Source organism: Panthera pardus, unplaced genomic scaffold, assembly GCF_024362965.1.
Source record: "Panthera pardus isolate Hobbes unplaced genomic scaffold, ASM2436296v1 HiC_scaffold_4, whole genome shotgun sequence".
Classification (NCBI taxonomy): domain Eukaryota; kingdom Metazoa; phylum Chordata; class Mammalia; order Carnivora; family Felidae; genus Panthera; species Panthera pardus.
Genome location: NW_026526969.1, coordinates 17,353,688 through 17,372,220, shown reverse-complemented (window position 1 = coordinate 17,372,220; position 18,533 = coordinate 17,353,688). Strand labels below are relative to the sequence as shown.

Genomic DNA, 18,533 nt, shown 5'->3' with positions numbered 1-18,533 from the left:
AAATGGTGCGCAGTTCACGGAAGCCGCGACGCAGTTACCTACGAAGTTAACCTACTCCACCCCGTCATCCTTCTGTCCTCAGGATGCCTGGGAATGCACTCCCCAAAACCCTCCCCCGGCACCAGGAGCTGGAGACCAACCACGGTCCATCAGCAAGAAGACGGCACATCTGGCTCCTCGTGCGGGGGCTTCCGGAACCGGTGGGGCCAGCGTGTGGCCAGGATCCGGGGTGGGGACTGACTGGGGGGGGCATACTGGAACGTGGGGGGCCGGGGAAGGGTCCCCCGTGCTGGCGAGGGAGGCACCCAGGCGTGCCCGTGCACAAAGCTCCTTGGCCACACGCTTCGGGCCTGGATGTAAATCATTTTTTTAAACCCGACGAGGCAAGCCGCCGGGGGCCTCCAGGGAGGTGGCCGATCGGCCCCTGCGTCGCGCAGACAGCTACCTCTGTGGGCAGGGCTGGAGACCGGCACGATGGCAGGTTTTCCTGGGGCTTCTCCGTCGCGCAGCAGAGAAGACCACGTGGCCGCGAGCCCTGGAAAGATGGTCAGCCTGGCCGGATATGCCGCCTGAGCTAGAGCCACGCGACGCAGCCCCCTGGCCAGGCTCCCCGCGCCAGCTGCGGGGACGCGGGCAGCCACGTGGCACGACCACCCCGTCGGACTCCCTCCCTTGGGGCAGAGGCGCGGGTGTACCCTCCCGCTGGAGTGGCACAGGCCCACCCGGTGCTTCTCTGGAAGAGTCAGGAGCCCTTCTCCCAGGTTTCAACTCAGTCTTCGGCTTTAAAGGCACAGATTCCAAACACATTAGTGGGGAGAGGCTTTCCATCTGCAGAAAATGGCAAACGGCGTGGGTGTCTGAGTCAGTGTTTAATAGGTTGCCTTTCATCATGCTTTAAAAAAGTTTTCACTTTGTTCTCAAATCTCAACTTCTGTAAAGACAGACACAGGTAGGTGTGTCTGTGGCTGAGTCGGCGCTGGCCGGGTTCGTCCTGGAGACGCTGCCTGTCACCGAAGCCTGAGCCCTTTGCTCCTGGAGCTTCCGCTCCCCGAGTCGGACCACACGATGGCTTCTCCACAGGCCTTGGCGCCACGGCTGTCCCTGACCGGTCCTGGGCCGGCCGGCCCGCGCCGGGCCGAAGGCCGAGGTCTCAGGTGCCCCGAGTTCTGGGAGCCGAGGCAGAATCCCTGCCGCCGGGGACTCTTCGCGCTGGACGGCACCGGGGGGAGGCGCGCGCTTGGCCTCGGCCTGGACGACCGGACAACCGAAAGCATCTCCTTCGCGTACCTCCCTCCCCCCGGCCTCCCTGGCGCGTGCGGGAGGCCTGGGTGCGCAGGCGGGCGGAGGCTCTTTGCGGCCCCTCCTCCGTGAGAACCTGGCGTGACGTGAGCGGTGTGGTCGCTGGCCCACGAGGAGGAGCGTGTGTACGCCGGGCCGCGGGGGTCAGGAGTCGGTCTGATGACCGTTGGATTTCACGGCCGGGATGCGGCTGCTTCTCTCGGCTCTCGCTTTGTCAGCGCGCCTTTAATTTTTCACATATCCTTTCCGTAGTTCCTCCGACACCATGTGCTAAATTATTTCATTACTGGTTCACCTGGTGGGAGTTTCATAAAAAACTTCCCAACTTCTTACCGACCAAATGCAGCCGAAACAAGCCACTTTCATCGGGAGCCGTGTCTCTGCGGTGGCCGGCGCGGGTCGTTGGCAGGTTCGCCGAGCGCAGGGTGCGGCAGGACGGGAGGCCGGGCGCCGGAGCCCCCAGGCACCTCTCAGAGGCTGGCAAGGCACGAACTTTGCTGTTCCGTACGTGCAGGTGACCACCCCCCCCCCCCCCAGGGACCTGAAGGAGAGAGATGCCAGCGTGTTTCCCACAGGCCGTCCTCAGCAGGTGCCTGACGACCGAGCGCCGGTGCCTCTCACGCTGTGTGCTCCCGCTCGCGGCTGTGTCTCACAGCAGCTGCGGCACCCGAGGTGGGACCCTTCCGGTGCTCGTCGTGGGCAGACTGCCCTGCTATCCTGTTAACACAAGAGAAAAAGCCGTATGTTAGCCACCAGAGCGAGGCCTGTGGTCCTGCATTTTTCAGGTCACTTTGGCAGACCCGGGGGCCACGGCCAGGCTGCGATCATCGGTACTGTGAGAAGACGCTTTGCTCAGACGCAGTACGAGTCACCTGGGATGAACTCGACAGCGTAGACGGAACAGAACGGACGCGTTCCTTCCCAAATGCAGCTTCCCAAAGCTGAGGGGGAACGGGAGACCTAAATGGCTCTGTGTCTATTAAATACACGGAATGCGTCACCAGAACCCGTTCCAGGGAGAAAAGCGCGGACCCAGATGGCTTCCCTGGTGGAATCTACCAGATGCTTCAGGAAGAAACGATGGCAGGGTCTCTTGGAAAGCGGGGCGGGGGGGGGGGGGGGGGGGACACTTCCCAGGTTGTTTTACGTGACTGAAACAATGAAACAAAGCCTGATGAGGAAATCACAGAAAGGAACAAAAGAGACCAGTACCCCCAGGAGCAAAGACCCAGAAACCCTTAGCAAAACACCCGTCAGTTTGATTCTGGCAATGACAACACCTGGTTTCTCTCAGGAACGTGGGGTGGTTTAACATTGGAAAATCAACGGACACGGTTCCCTACAGTAACAGCGTAAAGCAGCAGCTGTGAGAAAAGCACGCGACACAGACTGACACTGGCTCGTGGCAGCGGGGGGACGTCCTCGGGGGACAGTGTCTGAGACCGGGCCACCGGTCCTTGCTCGAGAGGGACGGGAGCATTCACACCCAGCTAGTGTCTCTTCTCACCGCCGCTCTCAGCGTCACGTTGGAAGTCTTGGTGCAGGAAGACGGGAAAAAGAAAAGGCATAAAGACTGGAAGAAAAGAAAGGAAGGCACTGTTCACACCCCTTGATTCAACAGGCTGAAAACCCAGCGGAATCTAAAAACCAACTAGCAAAATGAACACATGAACTCAGGACACGGGAAGCAAGGTTCGTGCGAAGCCCAAGTCGTATTCCGCGTACTAGGAAGGGACCGTTAGAAAAGCAAGTTGTGAAAATACCGTCTACAGCTGCATCAAGCAGACCTCCAGGACGCGGTCACAGACCCGATAGAAGATGCCTAAGGCGCATGTGTGGCAGGTGCAGGGCGTCCGTGGCGGGTGACGCGCACTTGGACCCGCGCCCACAGGTCGGAAGACCGCTTCACCCGAATGTGTGTGCAGGTTCAGGGCATTTCCTGTCAAAGTCCCACCGGGCTTTCTGGAGAGGTTAACATGCTGATTGTAAGTTTTATATGTAAATAAAGAGAATCTTGAAAAAGAAAAACAAAGCTGGGACACCTGCTTCCTGATTTTACAGCTTAATTTAAAACTGAAGCGTGGTATATTGATCTAAGCTAGAAAAGTGGACCCAGGGAAGAGGGTCCAGAAATGGACCACCTCTCTCCTATTTGGCTGATATTCAGCCAGGGTACGGAGTCGAGTCAATGGAAAAAGGAAAGCTCCTCATTACAAAAGGTGCTGAAGTCACGGGAAATCTGCAGAGGAACGAAAATGAGCTTGGACGGGATTTCGTTTGCACCAGACCCTACTTTGAGGTGGACCACGGACCTAAATTTAAGAGCGACGCTGGCAAGTTCCTAGAAGGGCACACGGAGGAGTACCTCTCGGAACGTGCCCGCACGGGTGCAGTTGACTGATTTCCAACCTGGTCACTCCCTGGGGCAACCACAGAATTTGTTTTGCAAACATAAAAGCCAGGAAAACAAAGCTTTCCGAAGATCACACAGTTATCTCAGGGAAGGCAAAGACTGCTCCGATGGCACAAAAAAACAGTAACCATTAAAAATTTTTTTTTGCTACGTGTACTTGACTGATATGAAAAATCTCCATCAGCAAAACCACACGAAGAAAACGAACAGGTAAGCTACAGACTAGGAAAAACATCTGCAGCGTGTACAGGCCCAAGCAACAATTAACCCACAGAATACGCAAACCACGCGAGAAACGCAGGCACGCGGCTCGAACACACTGGGAGGAAGCAGATCTTCCTCCGGCCGGGAGCCCGGGAAGCGGGGCCCGGAGCGCCCCCCGCACTGCCCGCCACTTCGGGTCAGGGATGCAGCCTCGTGGCACAGCCGTTAGCAGGTCCCACCCGGCGAGACGCGCACCTGCCCCCGCGAGCCAGCCTTCCTCTCCTGCGCCGTGCCGCGACAGGGGACAACCGCGTCCACACGGAGGCCCGCACCCCCTCGCACGCCGCAGGTCGGCCCTGTTCAGAACGGCCAGGCCCGGGAACAACCCAGGGTCCGTCAACAGGGGTCAGCGGCGGTGCGCTCCTATGAGGGGCCACGCTCGGCCGTAAAAGGGAGCCCGCGGCAAAGGCGGCAACACGGATGAACCCCACAACGCGCGGAGCACAGCCTGGTGAGTCCGCGGGGGTGAGATCCCGGGGAGGCCGAGCCGGCGCTGGCCGCCGTTCCGTCCGGGCGGGCGGGGCCCAGACCAGCTTGGAAACGGGTCACGGAGAACGTTCTCCGGGATGGACATCCGCTTCCTATTTGAGGTGGGGGTACCTCAATCGTCAGAACACGCTGAACTTGAGACTTCGGATGTGTTTCGTTCCATGTAAGTCGTAGCTTCCACCCTCTGACTTGAGGGTATCGTGGAGCTTTACACACGGCCCCTGCGGCGAGACGCGGCCCCGATTCACTCCGCACACCCGGGGACGACGAGCGAGTCCCGCGTAACCGCGCGGCCACCCCCGGCCCTAGGGGACCCCCGCCGCAGAGAGCGAGGGCGGCCACCAGACTCGTCCACGGAAGCCACGTGTGGGGCGCGGGGTCGGGAGCAATCAGGGGCCGCTCTCCACGTCCAGACCCGCGCGCGGCTGTGACACTCGCTGGCAGGGGGACAGCAGCTTCCCGTGAGCGCGCGGAGCGCACGTGTCTGGATCTCCTCCGGAGCCGAGCGGCCCGCCGCCTCCGTGTCCCAACCGCACCTCGGCCTCTTCCTCCTCCGGGGCTCCGTCACTTCTGTGGGAGGGGACGTTCTCGTTCTCGGCTGCGAGGAGGCCACAACTGGGTAGCTCCCCCGTTTGCATTTGGATTGCTTCTCTCCCGCCCTCCCCCTCCCCAACCAGGCCCAGTGGCTGCCCTGAGGGAGCAAACCGGAATCATCCAGACCTCCGAGTGGGGGTGGGGGGGAGGTCGGAGCAGGGAGCTTCTGAGCTGGGGGAGGAGAGAGACTTTGAAGTCTGGCCCTCCTTGGAGTCAGAGGCCTCCAGTAAGACTGCGTCAAATGTAATTAAATGGGGTGCAGCGCGCCGCCCCATGACGGCCAAGCCCAAGCCGATGTCGCCAGTTCCTCGACACCGTGTCCTGGGATCCCCGCTCGGAAAGGAGAGCAGTTACTCCCACCTGCTCCAGCGAAATAACACGGGCAGAGGAAGGGGTTTTCCCGTGGGGCTGCACTGTCCTTCCCAAGAGCGCCTAGGGGGCCAGACCTCAGACTCCGGCGCAAGAGGCGGCGTGGGGGTTTCTGGAAAGTGCTTTCTGCGGTATTCTGACCTCTGGTCCCAGCTTCAGCCCCAGCTCGTGGCCCTGTGCTTGGCCCCTCGGCCCCTCTCTGCCTCCATCTCCAGACGCTCGCCTCCGAACTACCCAGGGCCCAACGGGCACCGAGTCCTACCGCTCACGGGGCCCACGGTGTTCCCTTGCGTTCTGTGCAGCCCATCACACAGCCTGCCACAGGACCCCGCACGGAGGCCCGGCCGTTCTCCAAGACCTCTCGGGCCCAGGGGGCAGGGCGGAGGGAAAGCAGCGTTAGTCCCCCACCCCCGGGTTTCAGGCCAGCGCCAGCTCACTGGATTCAGCAGGTGGTCTCTGTGTAACTGTCCCTTGGGCTTGGAGGGTGCTGGCGGGGCCCTGCGGGCGTGGAGACGGGGCAGTCCCGAGAGGCCCCGCCGTGTGCCTGAGCCCCCAGCACCACGTAGGGGGCACGTGACTGTGAACCCCAAACGCACCTGAGACACGGAGATCCCCCCACCTCGCCTGCTGAGGGGCACACGGGGTCCTCGGGCCCAGCTCCGCCCCCAGAGGAGAGGGGTGGCGGGAAGCCCGAGTGGCATCCCAGACCACCAGGCTGCTCTCGGGAGGAGCAGTGCCTCCTCCCGAACCCGCGACCTCGTTAGTATGGGTGGCCCCAGGGTCACCGAGGCCTCTCCCGAGGGGAGGAGCCGGCGTGGCCCCTGCGTGTGCAGGTGGAGGCGGTGGCCCGTCGGTGAGAGAGTGGGGTGCCGTGTGCGCGCAGAATGAGGCTGCCGCAGACGGCTCCCCGGGTGTGGGCGCCCCCCTGGAGGAGGCGGCCCACTGCCCGGGTGCAGCTCAGGCCCGGGAGCCCCTTCTGGCCCTCGGGTAGGAGTGAAGGCCGCAGCATGGAGAAGCCCATGTCCTTCCTGTGGGAAGGCCTTGCACCTGGCCTCTCCAGACGGGGGGGCTCAGAAGCACGTTCTCAGGCCCGTGACCGTCCGGAGAGGCCCATCTGCATCCCGGGTGCCTCCCTTCGTGCCCCTGCCTCCTCCTGACTCCGGAGAGCGAGCCCGGAACGTTCTTGTGTCTTGCATTCTCCCTTCCCTGGAGAGCAGGGGTGGACGGCTGTGGGTCACTCGGCTCTCTTTGGATCTGGCCTGGCACTGGCTTGTCTGAGCCTTTTTTTTTTTTCCAGAATTAATTTGGGGCTGAAAAAGGCTGACAGAAGTCTTTGTTCCTTTGACGCTCACTCAGGAAGGAAAAAATCCGTGGAAAATCTGACATCTGCACTATAGGGAGAAGTCAGCGGATGAGGAGGAATATAATTATTCTCTGCTCCCGGAAGAATGTTTCAGATTTTTAAGTGTCTCATATCAACTTAGAATTTGAATGACATTTTAATTATTTTGTTTTTTTCTTCTTTGCCTGGTTTGAATCTCCAAAGAGACCCGCTCTTGGATTCCAAGGGGTGCGGGGAGCAGAGCTGCGCTCACGGGGCTGTCGCGTGACGGCGGCTGCTCTCCTGCCCCGCGAGCAGGCACGCGATCACCGGGAGCTCGTGGCCGTCCGCGTCACCGGGACAGGCTCGCTCGGGTCTGGCTAGCAGGCACGCGGGACTTCTCAGAACTCGGTTTTCCTGTGGACACAAATGTGCCACAGAGCTCTGCCCAGGGGGTGTGTCTCTGGCACTTGTGTGACCTAAGCAAACCTAGTTTCCAGAAAGATGGGGACTCCGGTCTTCAAACAGCACACCCGGGCGCCCAGAGCTCGTCTCCACATGGGTGGAAGGTGCCGCCGAGAGGCCGGGTTGCCAGGGTGGCCGAAGGCCGGGTGTGTGCGCGACCCCGCCCCCCCAGCCCAGCACCCCATCAGAGACGGCAGTGGGTCGGGGCTCAGGACAGCAGAGCGCTAGCAGCCCTTGGGGATAGATGTGCAAGCCGACCATCTGTAAACCAAGCCCGCGTGCACGGCAGGACCAATGCTAACTCGGTGTGTCAGGAAGCCTGAAGGGCCACACCGTGTCACTGGGACTCCCGTGTCGCCTCTCATCCCTGCCCCTTTGGGTGTCACCACGTCCTTGCCGCCCACCAGCCCGAACTCTCGGCTGCTCCCCATGCCGCACCCATCCTGTGGGCTCCATGTTCCAGACACATCCCAACCTGGATGGTCCTTCTGCCTGGACAGCCGCGGAGGCCCCTCGTCACCGATCTCGTGTCCCTCTCTGGCCTACTCCGTCCCCACCCGAACCTGACCCCAAGGCCAAGGGGACCCTGGGAGTTCCCGAACACAGCCTTTCCCGGTCTGTTCAGCTCCAGACCTGCCGGCCCGGGCTCCCTCACACCGCTGCCTGGCATTTGTGCCCCTCACTCCTGCGGCTTGTCCCGGCCTCTCCAGGGCCGCCCACCTTCCTGCTCCAGGGCCCGGGTTCTCTTCTCGGCACCCTCCACGTGCCTGCCCCGCCGCAGCCAGACAAGGCCTCTTCTGCGCCAGGCTCGACCTGTTGAGTTCTATGTGCTGACTACGCGGGTGGGAAGGCGGGCGGGCAGGTGGAAGGGAGGTAGGCGGGAGGGTGAAGCTGGTAGGACTCGGCCCAGAACTGTTGCAGCTGTAAAAACCACGGTCACGAGGGAAAGCGGAGCCGCAGCCCACGCCCGCTTTCTGTCGGTGCGGCTTCTCACCTCCTAACCGAGCTGTTATGTAAGAGACGTCGCAGCAGCATCTCTGGGACCCAAGCGGGGTCTCCAGTGCCGGCAGCGGACAGCCCCCTCCTAGGAAGGGTCCGCAGGGAGCTGCGAGTTCCCAAGAGAAAGCCGGGCTGGAGGCATCTGACCGACAGACGAGCTGCTGTGGTCCCCGAGGCTGCAGACGGGCGGCGTGCTGTGGACGCCAGTGTCCTCGGGGCCACGGGCCGCTCAGGGCCCTCCCTGCACGGCCTCTCCCCTGCGTGCCCGGCGGCTGAGCCGCTCCCTGGGCACGCTTCAGACCTGCTGTTCGTGGGGGCGGTGGAGATGTCCCCTCCTGCCCAGCTTCCTCTGCGTCCATAGAAGCGTATGCGGATCCAGGGCCTGTGGCTTTTCTAACCTGTCCGTTTTTAAAGCCTCCCAACCGCATTCCTGCAGTCATGCTCAGGCAACCTGTTTTCAGGGTGCCTGGCCAGCTCAGTTGGAGGAGCCTGGGACTTTTGATCCCTGGGTTGGAGTTCAAGCCCCATGTTGGGTGTAGAGATTACTTAAAAAATAAAAAATCTAAAAAAAGAAAAGGAGAGCTGAGTCTTGCAGGAAGCACAGAAGGAACTGCCTTTGTAGGAGGAAGCTGGTGTTTTCTACACGTAACACGGGACTTACTCACAGAAAAGCCCCAAGCGGGCCTTTCGTACAGCTTCGTTCATGTCTTCTCTGGTCCGTGTTTCAGGTGCCAGAGAAGTTCTGTCCCTCAAAGCTTCCTTTGGGCGGCCCCACCGTGACGGGTTTGCGTGTCCTCGGGAGCGGCTCACGTCCTTCTGTCTTGTCTTGGCAGGGCCTCATCAAGATCCGGGGAGACCGGTGCTGGCGGGACCTCACTTGCATGGACTTCCACTATGAGGTGAGCCCCACGCGGGGGACCCGCCCGCCGCGCCACAGGTGCGGCCTCTCGGAGGCCTCGGCTCGGCTCACAGGGCTGCCCCCTCCTGCTTTTTTTCTCGGGAGGGGTGGGGGGTGATGGGTAGGTCACGAGGTGGCTTGCAGTGCCCCAGCACGTGGGGAGGGCTCCGTCCTGGAGGACGGGGCTCCCGGTGCCCGTGGCTGCGGGCCCAGCGGTCCCTCGGGCACCGGTCCCTCCACCGCTGTCCACGGTCCTGCCCGGGCACCCTCTCCAGGCAGGTGGGCTGGCCCCGCGCACCCCCAGGCTGGGAGGTGCTCCACTGTGCGCCCGGCCCCCCAGCCGTGGCAGACGGACGTGGGGGCAGGCCCCAGTCCCGCTGTGCCCACGTTTCCAAGGCTCCCACACCCCGTTCCCCACCCCTCCCTGGAACCCCGCCTGGGTCCAAGCCCTTCTGGACGTTCGTGTCCCTTCTGACTGCTCACGTTTGTGGGGGGCGGGGACCGCATTGCCCCGTGAATGAATTAGCCCGAGAGCATTCGGTGTGTGTGCACAGAGAAGCCCTCCCGGGTGCCACGTCCCTCTTGGTGACACCCCTGGCGCGCGCCTGTCGGGACGTTTCCTTCCGCGTTTCCCGCTCCCGGCTTGCGGCTCCAGTACGGGAAAGGCAACGTGCTCTGCCCCTCTTACGAGGCGTTTGCTTGAAGCCCTCCGCGCCTTGGGGGTTTTCAGTCCTGACGTGTCGAGTGGATGCCGACTCTGAGTCCCAGGCACGTTCGGCTTCACGTCCTCTGTCAACCAGCCCGGGGCAGGGACGTCCCCACGTGTGCCGCATTTCATGGGGGTAGGAGACCGTCCTCGGGGCACATGCGCCACAGACTCCCCTCCCCTCCTGCCCACGGGCCCACGGGTCCATCCCTGGGTCCTGCAGCCACCTTGCCACAAAGTTCCAGACAGTAAATGTTCCTGGCTCTGAGGAGGGAGGTGGCGTGGGGCCCCCTGGGCTGAGCCAGGACCCCTGGGGCCACCCAGCCAGTCCGGCCGCATCCCTGCCACTGCCCGCTGTGTGCAGAGGAAGGGAGTCAGAGCAGGAGGAACAGGTGGCATGTGCCAGAGTCCCCGCGGCACCACCTGGTGTTGCGTGCCTGCAGGTCTTGACCAGAGTGGAGGCGGGACCCGGGACTCCAGTCTCTATGTCATCAGGAGCCTTGGCCAGCAGGGAGGGGCCGGACGAGCCTGCACGCGGGGTGGGCGAGGTGTCCCAGCCTCCTGCATCCTCAGAAGGGCTGGAGGCAGGTGCAGGGAGGCAGAGTTCCTGCATCTCTCCAACCCTGCAAGGGATCCGGGCAGACTGGTGGCGTGTGACCCACGTCTTGAGGAGGGGGCCAGCCAGCCATGATGTCGGTGTGAGGCCAAGGCCTCTGGGAGTCCGTCTTCTAGGACAGGCAAAGTCTTGGCTCAGCGATCATAGTGGAATCCAGGGTGTAAGGGAGCAGCTGCCCTGGGGCCCTGGTTGCAGTGCCACTGTCGCAGACCAGGAGCCTGTGCCCCCAGGTCAGGTCCCTTGCAGGGACAGAAGCACCCCGACTGTCTAGGAGAAGCTTTTGCCTAGTGGATCATGTTCCCCCATGCTCTGGAAGCTAGGTGGAGTGAGGGCACCCGACGCAGGTCAGGAGTGGGGGCTGGGACCCCTCGTGCTATTTGCCGCCCGCAGAGCCCCGTCAGGTTGTCTGTGTGCCTTGAGCAAGGATGGGGGCCACACGGCCTGTCCTCGGTGATCTGGACTCCCCAGTCGGTGGCAGGTGGCAGTGGAATGAGAGAGGGCAGCTCGTTCACTGTCATGGCACTGTTGGCGGGAGACTCACAGGAGGGACCCTAGGGACAGCCAGGGAACCGGCGGGGGGGGGGGGGGGTGGGCAGGCACGCAGGTGAGAGGGAGGGAGGAGCTTCCGGCTAAGACAAGAACCTGGAGTGCCGTCGGCGTGGGGGCTGAGCCCCTGCCTCCCCAGACCGGGCAGTGAGCCGGAGGCCAGCGGTGGGGGTGCGGGGGGGGGCGGGCTCGGCAGACTTCCTGCCAGCCCCAAGCGCCGACAGGAGAGGCCCGCACCCGACACCGCAGCCTCGGCCCGCGGTGTCCCGTCTACGTCCTCCCGTGACCTGGGCGCAGCTCCTGGCGGACTCAGAGCACAGGAGGGCCCAGGCAGGGCCCCTGCGTGTGTGTCATCAGCCTCGGTAGGGGAAAGAGCGGGTGACCTCCGTGGACGCTCCCAGGATGAGCCACGGTCCCTGCGGGTCCCACGGTGGCCCTGAGCAGCCACAGCAAAGCCAGCCGTCCCTCAGAAGGTGCCGGGAGCCCTGGCCCCCACGCTCACGGGCTCTTACACGGTGAAACCGTCCACGAGAAAGGCCCCGGGATGGCCTCCCCGCCAGGTGCTCAGCGAGGGAGGAAAGGAAAATGCTGTCTATCTGCCGACACCTCCGTTCCCTGTCAGGGTGGCCGCGAGGTACGGTGGCACCCCACGCGGGGCAGCACGACGTGAGGTAGTGGCCGACTTGCATTCCCCCGTGACCTCTCTGCCCAGAACAGACGAGTCGGGATCCGGACTTGTGACCTTTACGATGCTTTAGTTCCCGGACGTACCCTGGACGTGCGCACGCCTGAGCGGGCCCCTGCCCGCGGCTGCGGACACGGGCGTGCGGTGTGGTCTCTGAGCAGCCACACGGGCTCCCGCCTCGCTGGCCACCCGCCGGGATCCACCTGCAGCGCTTCTGGGGTCGGGTCTGTGCCCCACCTCAGGCCGCGGGAGGCAGTGGGTAGACGCCGGCACCGGTTTCGTTCTGAAGTCCTTCACGCAGAGGTGACCTTCCGTCTGGGACACAAGTCACGGTCGGCTCCCGCGACTGTGAGGTCCTGCGGTCCCTGGCGCGTCCGAGGGGCCTGTCACGTCCACTGTGCTCCTAGGCGCGACTTCCACGCCTGGGCGGAACGGCTGGCTTGAGGGCACCTGCGGGGGTCCGCCTCAGAGCCTCGATGCCTGAGCAGACCCTTCAGGAGGCGGGTCCGTGCCACGCGGGGGCCCCCCGGCCTCTACCCCTCCGAGTGCGCGTGAGGCCGTCCACACGAGCACTGCCTCGTCGGTGTTCGCTCCTGGGGCCCCAGGCACCAGCCCAGCCCAGCCCAGCGGGGACTGCCTTCCCGCTGCTCCCTGAGCCTAAACCAGCTTTTGTTTGTTTGTTTATTTTTGAGCGAAGGAGAGAGACAGAGTGTGAGTGGGGGAGGGGCAGAGAGAGAGGGAGACACAAAATCCCCAGCAGGCTCCAGGCTCCTAGCTGTCAGCACAGAGCCCGACGCGGGGCTCAAACTCACAGACCGTGAGATCACGACAAGCCAAAGTCGGACACTTAACCGACTGAGCCACCCAGGAGACTTTTTTTTTTTTTTTTTTTTAATTTTTTTTAATGTTTATTTACTGTCATTCTTGGCACTCTGCCTCCCGAGTCCAGGCCAGGCGCTCCTTCCCGGGTGCCAGTGATCTCGGCCATGCCAGGATGCTCTCTGGGGTGACTGAGGCAGGCTGGGCCCCAGGGACGGACAGCAGTGCCGGTGGGAGCCTCCTCCAGGCAGCCAGGCGTCCTCCCGGGGCTGGGCGGTGTCATGGGGGCTGCTCACTAAACCCTGGGCATCGTGTCCTCCCTCCCCGGGCGAGCTTCGGTCATCTGCGCGTGTGAACGCCGGTCCGCCGAGCGGTGACCGGCGTCTTTCACGGCCCACACACCCTTTCTGGCTGTGCCCGTTGGCCTTGGGTACAGCCGAGGGCACAGCTGGGGCCGCTCTACCAACGCCCCCACCAAGCACAGCAGGACCTTCCTCCTACATCGCACACCGGCCCCAGCATAGGAGACTTCTGTTTGGGTCTCCGGCCAGTCGGTCCTGTCTTTAACTGCCACCTGGGGACCTGGGTTACCAGCTGTTCATACCATAATTTGATGGGGGTCACCAAACGCCCTCAAATACAGGGGTCCGTAAATCTGGAAGGAACCGGACTCAAGACTGACATTACTGTGAAAGCTACAAATGTTAACATGATGGGAGTGGAGGCTGAGTTAGCTCCCGTGGGTTGGGAGTCAAGGCTTGGTCCCCCGGCAGCTTTCCTGATTTCATAGGAAGGAAGTGTATTTTGTGCGTACTGGGGACAGGAGGGGAACACCACCTGGCCGGTGCTTGTGGTGGCCCACGCCCTGGGGTTACCCAAAGGGCGAGCTCTGCCAGACCAAGTCCGTGAGAGGCAGGGGTGCAGCCTTAGGGTCAGCGAAGGTCATTGCTGCTGGCACAGACCTGAACCCAGGTCCCTGTCACTGCCTTCTTCGTACAGACCCATGCCGCGTGCCCTCGGGGCTGCTTCTGACCCGTGTGCGCCTCGAGGCTTGACCCTGTCTTCCCAAGTTGAAGCTGGTAACGACCCCAAGGTTTTCATCAGATCAGTGACACGCATACTAGAGTGTCAACTCTGTGAGGCCAGTTAGTGTAACCGAGTTCCCGCGTAGGTGAGAACTCTGCAAGTGTCCTTGTTATTGATTTCTAGTTCCATTCGTTATTGTCAGAGATCATATATATGTGATTTGAATCTTTTCAGATGTATTCAGACTTGTTTTGTGGCCCAGAATACGGTCTTCGTGAATGTTGCGTATGAGCCTAAAGCAGGAGTGTCTGTCCCGTATTCGCTGAGTGCTCGTGAAGTCCAGCTGGATGGTAGGGGTTTCGTCCCCGTGTCGCCGTGTTTTGTCTGTCTACTTGTCCCGTCAAGTATTGAGAGAGGAGCTGAACCGTGAAACCCCAATCGTGGACTCGGGGACACGTGGGCCGGAAGAAATGACCCTCCCTCGTAGGCCGGTCCGATGCTCCCCCGGCCAGCGGCGTCCGCGCGGCCTGCATCTTCCACGCTGTGATTGTCAGCCCACGTGCGTCCTCGCGTGAGACGTGTGTGGCGTCGGGCCCTGTTGCGTCACCTGGTCAGACTGCCTTCCGGCTGTGTGTTCGTCACCGTCCCCAAGCACGGCGGTCTCGTGGCTGCTGCCGGTTTGCTGTCCCGCCCAGCTGTCCTTTACATCTTCTTGTGTCTTTTTCCGCTTCTTCTGGATTTCTCGGATGTTTCTTACAACCCCTTTCCAGCTCTTTTCTCAGCTCATTAGCTACAATCGTTTTGTTGCCGTTTTCGTGGTAATTTGAGGGCTTGCCGTGGGAGTCTGTCGTACGTCACAGCTAGGACCGGGACGGTGACACGCTCGCTCTCTCCCCGAGCCTCCCGCTGCTGCCGTCGCACGCGTCCTGTTACGGGAGCCACAGGCCACGTCGTTACTGTTGTTGTCCAGTCAAATTGGCCTTTAGAGATCGCACATTATATCGGAAAGACAGCCTTGTGGGGCCGTCCGAGCCCTCAGCATCTCCAGGGCTCCCCTCCGATCACCACCTGCTTTCCCTCCACCGGGCGGCCGCCCCTCACACCCCGTGGTGCGGGTTTGCTGCCGCTGGGCTCTTGATCCGAAGGCCTCTCTCCCCCTTGTCGGTGAAAGACGTTTTCGACAGACTTGTTTCGGTCCATGAGGGACGTGGCTCCAGTGCCCTCTTGCTGGGACCCGGGCTCGGGCGGGATGAGAGCCCCCAGTTCTTGCGGAGCCGCCACAGCCACCCCCGGTGTCTCGTGCTCTTCTACCCGGCGCCAGGACGGTCCCGGACCCGTGTGCACAGCTCGCGTTGTTTCCTTCTCCGCTGCCCGTCATCGGGGCGGGAAGCGGAGGCGGCCTCAGGGGGTCTGAGCTCCCAAGATGAGCACACACGTGGCACCCGTGTCCGCCTTGGCGTCACCAGGGACGGAGCCTTCAGCCCTGACGTCGGGGCCCGCAGCAGGCCAGCCACCAGCTGTGTGAGAGAACACGGTACATCTCCCGGTGTCACCCTGAGACCCTCTCCTGACAGGCGCGAGCGACGTCCATTCCCTGCCACCAGGGAGCCGCCCACAGGGAGACGCCTCCGTGTCCCCAGGGGACACACCTCCACCCCGAAAACAGATGCAAACTTGAGACCGCGGGGCGGACACCTCACCTCCCGGGCTCCGCGAGCCACGAGCGTCCCGGGTTGGCAGTGATGGCGCGACAGGGGTTTTCTGTTGAACCAGAGTACGTGCAGCTCGAGGGTTTTCCAAAACTTGTTCTTGAGACAAGGATTACGCATGTTCCTCTTCTCATTAAAACCTCACGCACATAATTCGTAGTCCCTAAAGTGGGAAAAGGGCCGAAAAAGCCATTTCTGTCCTCACGCTTCTCACTGAGGGCCTGGAGAGGAGGGCGTTGGAACCGACAGGAAGGAACGTCGCTTTCCCCAAATCCTGAAACTGTTTTCATCACCCTTCGTGTTGTCCTCACGTTTTTCCTTTTTAAAAGTGTCTTTTTGGGGGGCACCTGGGTGGCTCAGTCGGTTGGACGTCCGACTCCGGCTCAGGTCAGGACCTCACAGTTCGTGGGTTCGAGCCCCGCATCAGGCTCTGTGCTGACAGCTCGGAGCCCCGAGCTGCTTCTGATTCTGGGTCTCCCTCTCTCTCCGCCCCTCTGCCACGTGCACGCTCATTCTCTCAAAAATAAATATACGTTAAAAAAAATTTATCTTTTTAAGGGACCCAGCTGTAAGATGACGCACGGGTCCCCCGGCTGGCCGTCCCCCGGCCTGCAAGCTGGGCCGAGCTCCGGACACTCGGCCACGATTCTCTAACGAGCTGCGGCTGCAGTGGTGAGCACAGCAGGCCCTCCTGCCACTGCTTTATGGGGTGCGACGTTCCAGCCACCTCCAGGGTTTACAACCAGATTTTATGACATAGTGGTCTTTTCCAGCATCGGTGCAAACAAAAATAAAACTCTGTCTCCACCTTGCAGGAGAAGGGAGACCTCGGGACCCTCCCAGCCCCTAGGCCCAGACACAGCCGCCCCCGGCAGGGAGCAAACCCACGGGAGGAGCGTGAGCCCTCGGCCGGCGGTGTGGGGCCTTGGGAAACGGAGCCATCCTCTCAAGGACTTGTCGTGGGAGGTGTCGGACACCCGTCACAGTACTTGTTCTCATTTCTGTGTGGCAGAGAAGCCAGGTGGAGGGCACGGGGCCCACTCTGGGGCTCACACCTGCAGACGTGGGGCCCCGTCCCCCCGCCGACCCGCTGCCCCCTGCCGCGCCGAGCGGCGGATGATTCTACTGAGCATGTGTCTCTGCTTCACGATAAGTAAGGTCACAGAAACTCGAAGGAACGGGAATTTGCAGCAGCTGTCCAAGTTTATTACAAATTCAGGTCACAACCTTCTCAAAACCCCAACACGGTCCCTGACCACTGTCCTGTCTAGGCTCCCGCTGCCGCGGGCATGACCCAGAGGTGGCGTCGGTGGGCTGCCAGCTGGAGAGGCCCCGAGCTCAGCCCTCCCGAGAAGATGTGTCTTGCCTGACCTCTGCTGAGAACACACAATTACTCACAAAACCCTAGGAAATATCCCCTTGTCCCAGAGATGCGGTTCCCAGAAATCTGCCCCAACCAGAGATAAACACGAAGTTCAAGAAATGAAAACTGGCAGAGAACGCGGCGCCCCCAACTGGGGGCAGCCCCAGCCTGGGCGCCCCCTGCCAAGAACACAATGAGCCTGCCTTGGGCAGCGGAGGGTGGCCTGGCCGCTGCAGGGCCTGGAGGCGGGGCCTTGGGGGGCTGGCCAGCCTCACCCCCGACCCAGACAGTTTGTTTCTGCCAGAAAACACTTCAGTGACCACCGGCCGCGCCTCGGGCTCACTCCCACCTGCACGTTGAGGGAAGGAACAGATGAGACGCTCAGCGCCTCTCCCTGCAGCGTGACTCCGTGAGGAGCTTGGCCTCTCTCCCCCATCTCCCCAGGAGCAGGGGGTCCCAGAAGGCAGACAGCTGTCGCCGGGGCCTCCGCAGATCGCAAGAGGGCCCCACACCTCCGGAGAAGCAGATGTGACCCCCTGGTGCGGTGACTTCCGAAGGACTGACCTCTCTGAAGGCCAAGTAGAAACACGTCCCCGTGTCCCGTCACCAGCTGGAGGCCGTGAGCGAGGCTTGTCTGGAAGGGCCCAGCAGAAAAGACTTCCTTGTGCTTGTCGCTCAGTGCTGGACGGTCCACTGTGAAGGACAAGGGGCCGGGGGCTGCCTGTCCGCGGGGCCCCGTGGGCCGTAAACCCCAGATGATCGTGAAGAGGAAGGCGCATCCTGGGCACACGTGCTGTACTCGCTCAGGGGCCCAGGTAGCCCCACCCACACGCCTGCCACCGCGCGTCCGGGCCACGGAGGGTCCGAGTCAGCCGCACCCGGGGTTGAGGGCCGGGGGACCTGGAGAGAGCAAACGAGGCCCCGAGGCCGTGCGGGCAGGTGCGCCCTTCTTGTTCACAGGTGGGAACACGTGTCACGTGCTGAGAGCCCCTGGGACGGACGGGGAGAGGCCCGCGGGGCGCTGCCCCGGGCTGCAGACGTCTGCTCGGAACACGCGTAGACGCAGAGCTGTGAGCTAGACGGGTGTGGACGGAGCCACACTCGGTTTTCCCGCTGGGCCCACCGAAGGGCCCAGAGCCCGTGACACGTGTGCCCAGGCCGGGCTCCCATCGAGGGGAACGTACCTGAACCAGAGGCGGCAGCGTCTTCAGGGCCAGAAGGTAAGGAGCGTCTCTGCAGTAAGTGACAGCGAAGGACCCGCGTGCCCGCACAGCACAGGCAGCTGGGCCGGAGGGACAGGTCTCCCTTGCAGTGGAACACCAACTGACCAATGAGGAGGAACGGCGGACCCAGAAGTCATGGCTCAGAGGCCAAGAGAGCCACGGATTCTGGCAAGAACCCGCAAAGGATGCTGGAATGCAGGCGGGGGTGGGGAACTCCACGGCCCCAAAGTGCTGGGCACGGCCCGGCCGACACCCCCTAACCGGGTCCAGGCGGAAACGGCCATGCTAAGGCACATGGTCCCCTCAGGCCCCCGGGGACAGGCCCGTCCCCTCCTCGGCCTCCTGCCCAAAGTGCAAGCCCCACATCTACCGTGAGGGACACCCTGCAGATGAGCTAGTCTGTGTCTAAGATTCACACGAGGGTCTAGAGAGTCTAGGGGCTGGGTCGCCTTTTGTTAAACACATCCTGCCGGGCAACAGGAGGAACCTGAGTCAACCGTCCCTGGTTGTGACCGAGACCGCTCACCCTTCGCGCTCAAGTACTGAGGGGCCAAGCACACGAGGTGGGGAAGAGTGCCGTTCAGGGAGTCTCTCCTATTCTACCGACTTTTCTCTGAGCCAGAAAGTGTGTCCAATGGAAAGCAAGAAAAGTGTTCCCAGATGGGACGGTGGCCCTTCCCGGGCAGTGGTCCGGCCAGGAGCTGCCCCCAGCCTGAGCCAGGGGGCGGG

The 18,533-nt window shown here is 62.3% G+C and overlaps 1 protein-coding gene across 3 annotated transcripts in view; it reads left to right on the top strand.

Annotated features, from left to right (window-relative positions):
- The window catches only part of LMF1 (lipase maturation factor 1), an 88,201-nt gene that overhangs the window by 55,242 nt on the left and 14,426 nt on the right, over positions 1-18,533 (top strand). For all 3 annotated transcript variants that reach the window (XM_053894191.1, XM_019437314.2, XM_053894190.1), the window contains one exon: positions 9,047-9,112. In XM_053894191.1, the coding sequence (XP_053750166.1) occupies positions 9,047-9,112 (66 nt within the window). The remainder of the gene's footprint in view (positions 1-9,046; positions 9,113-18,533) is intronic.